This window comes from Charadrius vociferus, unplaced genomic scaffold (genome assembly GCF_000708025.1).
Source record: "Charadrius vociferus isolate BGI_N301 unplaced genomic scaffold, ASM70802v2 scaffold482, whole genome shotgun sequence".
Lineage (NCBI taxonomy): Eukaryota > Metazoa > Chordata > Aves > Charadriiformes > Charadriidae > Charadrius > Charadrius vociferus.
This window is the reverse complement of record NW_009647221.1, coordinates 176,168-180,972: the sequence shown is the minus strand read 5'-3', so window position 1 is coordinate 180,972 and position 4,805 is coordinate 176,168. Positions and strand designations below refer to the sequence as shown.

The window sequence follows — 4,805 nt, the reverse complement described above, 5'->3', positions numbered from 1 at the left end:
GCAGTTGTGATTTTAGAGTATTTGTGAGCATTATACGTATTTTCTATCCAGAAGCCACTAGCTACAGGCACCAGATAGCTTATATACAAAGAAAATAGTTCACTCTGACTCTCAGGAAATATCTTCAAAAGCTGCATTTTTAAGTCGTAGTCATTTTAAATGTTCTTTATTCTTGCAAAACCATTGTGACGTATTTCAAACATACAAGCTATAGCTGGGATAAGTAATGGTGCGTCCTGTTAGCTATTGAATAGATTCCCTTTTTTTTTTTTTCCCCCCTTTTGCTCTCCCCCGCCCCCTCCATTTATGCTGTGATTGACAAAGGTTAGCATTATCTGTTTTTAGTCTCCTGATCCATATGAATAATACAACGTTCATTTTCTTACTATTTATGTACTGCTTTTTATCCTCAGTGGAAATTACTTTGAATCTACAGATGAAAAGCATGCTAATTTATAAAACTCAGATATCTGTCCTAATTTTACGGATGTGGTAAACCAAAGGAATGAGATAATTAATAAAACTGAGCTCTGCAGTGAAGTCAGAAATGGTTTTGCAGCAGACATCACGAGGCCTAGGGTTTGGACCACAATGGACATATAGAGAGACTCTAGTTCCTATCTGAGTGATCAATGCGGCATCTACAAGCAAGGGTCCTTTGTGCAACAGCCTTACAAAATTTACCATGAAAAAAACGGCAAAGTAATATTTGCCCAACAGTTATTATAGAGGTTGTGGAAAAAAATAAGCTGATATTTTGTTTGCCCTTTCCAAATAGTGTCAGGGTGTGTGTGTGTATACAAATATTTTTATAAAGTTTATATATTATTAAGTATATAATATATATTATTTTATATATATATATATACACACACACACATAAAAATAAAACCCACAGGCGTTTTAAGAGCAGAGTTCCTTGAATGCATATCCGTGGATAATTTGTGGTTGTCTTCCTCCTGGGGTTCAGCAAACTCCTGCTTTTGATGGCAGCTTGCTGCTGCTTTGAGGGTAGAATGAGACGGTGGAATGACTGTGGAAAAAGAGTACACTGGGGAGATGGTATTGGGAGGGGGTGGTGATCTCTGGGATGGATCTTACATGATTGTTGAATCGCGAAGGTCTATTTATGTATTTATTTTAAAAGATACAGTCTACATGGAAAACCCTCGCATTTACACGTTTGAAAATGCAGCACTGTTTGCAGGGCGGGAGGCTGAACGTGGCTTTTCGAGGCCGCTGCTACAGCGTGCCGAGTTGGGAGTTGGTCTTGCTTAAGGTTTGCAGTGTTGGGAAGTTCTCTTGCGGCTCGGTGAGGTGTGTGAACACCGGCCAGCGTCCGTGTTGCTACAGGGTGCGATGCCGCTGAGTGCTGGGGGTACTGCCAGAACGTGTGTTCCACTTCAGGCTGTGCATAGTCTAATTTGTAGGGAAGCCCTTCAGATTATTACAAGTTTCTTCTAGAAAGACGGCGTAATTAAACCAAAGCCTTTCAAGGTCAGCTCTTCTGTGCTGGTGCTCACAAGTGCTACAATTAAATGCTATTCTGTATTTGCATGTAGAATGGCTTCCACTTAAGAGAGCTCTGCTTGCTGTGCAGGTACTACGCATCTAAATTCACTAACACATATATTAGGAAGGTGTGGACTTTTTGTGGACAGGGTTGCCATTCAGAGAGACCCCAGCAGGCTACAGTAATGAGCTGAACAGAACTTCATGAGTTTCAGAAACAACACATGCAAAGTCCTGTACCTAGAATGGACTCACCCCTCTCCATCAGGACAGGCTGGGGACCGCCTGGCTGGGAAGCCGATCTGCTTGAGAAAGACCCAGGGCTCGTGGTGGACAGTCAGCTGGGCAGGAGTTGCTGGCATCGCTGGAAGCGGAGAGCCTTCTCATCAAAAATAAAGACTCAAAGACATTGTTAGACTGATGCTAGTACAGCAGGGGCCACCCTGATGGTTGGGGGCTGGAGCACATGCCCTGTGAGGAGTGGCCAAGGGAGTGTTGGTTGCTCAGCCTGGAAATGAGATAGCTGTGTGTGGTGGTTTAGGCCTCAAACCAGGACTTCACAGCAGCCTCCCAGCAGGTGGAGAAGTGACTGAAAAGGCAGTGGCCATAAATTGAAAAAAGAGAGCTTCCAACTGGGTGTAAGCAAATTATTTTTCACTATGAGGAGAACTGAATGCTGAGCAGGTTGCCCAGAGAAGCTTTGAAGTTGCAGTCCTTGGACATTTTCAAAACCTCACTGGACATGAGCTCTGAGCAACCTGGACAGCCTTCAGAGTCCACCCTCCTTTTGATAAAGAAAGAAGCTGGACTGGAGACCTCCCAAGTGATTTCTGTGATGCTAGATTCTACTTTTGAGAGAAACTGAGACACGGTGTTTGGAACTTGCTTGAGATGACATACCATCTGTGGCTGAACTGGGAATAGAGTTATTAATTCTGAGGCTCAGTGGTGCATATGTGCATGCTAATGAGATCTCTTGGGTGAAAGAGCCATCACCACTTGGGAAAATAGCCTTGAGAGAAATCTAGGTTAAATCCACATAGTGTTCCATCATACTAATGTCTCAGATTCAGGCAGTCGTAAGAGAAAAGCAAAGATGTTTCAGACATAAGAAGCGAGCAGGATAAGGAAGAGACAGGAACTGGAACAATCAAGGTCAAAAAGATAATTTAGTATTGATCCATTTTAAGTGGAACAGGAACCTTCCAAGTTCCTGTTTTGAAACATTGAACTAATAATTCAGGATAAAGTCGAGAGAAATACTACATTTCAAGTTACAGGTTTATTTAGTGTAGTTTTTATAAGTATGGTGGAACACAAGTCAATTTTAAGTCAAAGAATGTGGGTGGCAAAAAGGATTTTGGCAATCTGTAAAAATGAAGCATTCTTAAAAATTGGACGGTTTATTGAAATGCCATGTTTGACATGCTGTAACCATAAGGGGTGTAGTGATTTTGTTTTCTGAAGGCAAAATGCATTATGAAGAATGTGCCATAAACTCTCAGGTTTGGGGTTTCTTATTTAAAAGAAATAGACATCCCTCAGGCACCTCTTGCCAGATATCTGCGCAAGTTTTTGTCTGTGTGTGTTGGTCTATGACTTGTGAACTGTTGCACCAGAACACTTCTCTTTTCTTAACATACTTGAGAAAAATAGGTATGGAATGCGGAACAAATTGCCATCATTCTAATTTATGAAAATGTATAGGTAAATTAATCAACATTTATATAGTGTATAAAAACAAAACAAAACTGGCTTCTACCACTTCTTCACTAGCAAAGCTTACGAAAACTTTTTGTATTGAGTATGGTGGCAATAGCAGATCTCTGTGGCTGTCAGTGGCACAAGAACTTTTGAATTCAACATCCGGCCATTTAAAGACAACACATTTTCCAAGTGTTGTAGGTTTTGTTGAAGTTGCATGTTGTGGGCAAGGGGAGGGGCGGAGAAGGCAGAAGAATCATAAAGCCCCAAAGCGAAGGAAATAAATGATATGGGGAGCTTTGTTACTTGTCTAGCACAGAGCCAGCGCTCCTGGATTTGTATTTTATTTATCTTTTGTTAAATGAAGCAAGTGGTTAGGGTTATATATTAATCCTTTCCCTGTATAGTATTAGCGTTAGTTAAAAACTGTAGATGTGTATCACAGGATGGTTGAGGTTGGAAGGGACCTCTGGAGATCATCTGGGCCAACCCCCCTGCTCAAGCAGGGCCACCTAGAGCCAGTTGTCCAGGACCATGTCAAGTTGGCTTTTGAGTACCTCCAAGGATGGACATTCCACAACCTCCCTGGGCAACCTGTGCCAGTGCTGAGTCACCCTCACAATAAAGAAGTATTTCCTGATGTTCAGAAGGAATATAAGATGGTATTATGATCCTGTTGTTCTAACTGCTGTACAGAAAGGGAGAGAAGGTCAGTCCTTGGCCCTGAGCGTTTACAGTGAAAACGCAGGACAAAGAGGCCCAGGAGTGTTGGTTGGTGGGGCAAGCTAAAGGTAGGGCACTTCTGTGGCTGTAGCCCAGCTCCTCTTCCTGAGAGCGTAGCACACTGATGTGGTGAGTGGTTTGTCTTGTAGCAGTAATGAAGAGAGGTAATGGAAATACAGTTTGCCCAGTACTCTGTGTGTTGCAGAGACCAGAGGACTCTGCTTTGGGGTGGGGAAAGATACGGGGGGCATAGATGCAGAATAAGAAGGAAGTTATAGGAAGACTTGAAACCACGAGGTTTGGTGGTGGGAGAAGGGAGCTGAGGGATCTTGGAACTGGACAGAGGAAAGAGGAACAATTTGGGGAACACAGTTTGAAAAAAACGGAGTAGAATACGGCGTCTGGTTAGTTGTGCAATTGCTGTAGGCAGCCTGGGATGAGGATGTAGCTGAAAGGTGTACATGTGAATCACCTGAAGAAAGTCCTTGGCTGGTCTACAAACACAGAACTTTCAGACCATTTAAATGAGTCTTCTTAGGTTTTTTGGTTGTTTTTATTTTTTTTTCCACTTTCGAAGCCATGTAAGACCAAAGCTAACAATAAAAATAACCAGTCTTAATAATACTGCTCCCAAATTTAATCAAAACAGCAGACTGAATAGTTACAGGCTGCTGCTTCTTTAGCCGTCCTCTTTAATTGTTGGCTGCTATCAAGTTTTGTAATCTCTTATCTCAGAAGTTGAAGGCAGTGTTTAGGTAAATCGGGATTACTCACGTCAGCTAAGAATTGCAGGATTACTCTTCTGAGACAGCTTCTTTTATTGTCCCTCTATCATGTAGCTGTGGGTGAACTGCTGATTCACATCC

At 42.2% G+C, this 4,805-nt stretch overlaps 1 protein-coding gene across 1 annotated transcript in view; it reads left to right on the top strand.

Annotated features, from left to right (window-relative positions):
• Positions 1-1,359: 1,359 nt before the first annotated feature.
• ITM2B (integral membrane protein 2B) overlaps positions 1,360-4,805 on the top strand; it is a 20,137-nt gene continuing 16,691 nt past the window's right edge. Inside the window, exon 1 of the mRNA XM_009879615.1 lies at positions 1,360-1,378. Within this exon, the coding sequence (XP_009877917.1) occupies positions 1,360-1,378 (19 nt within the window). The remainder of the gene's footprint in view (positions 1,379-4,805) is intronic.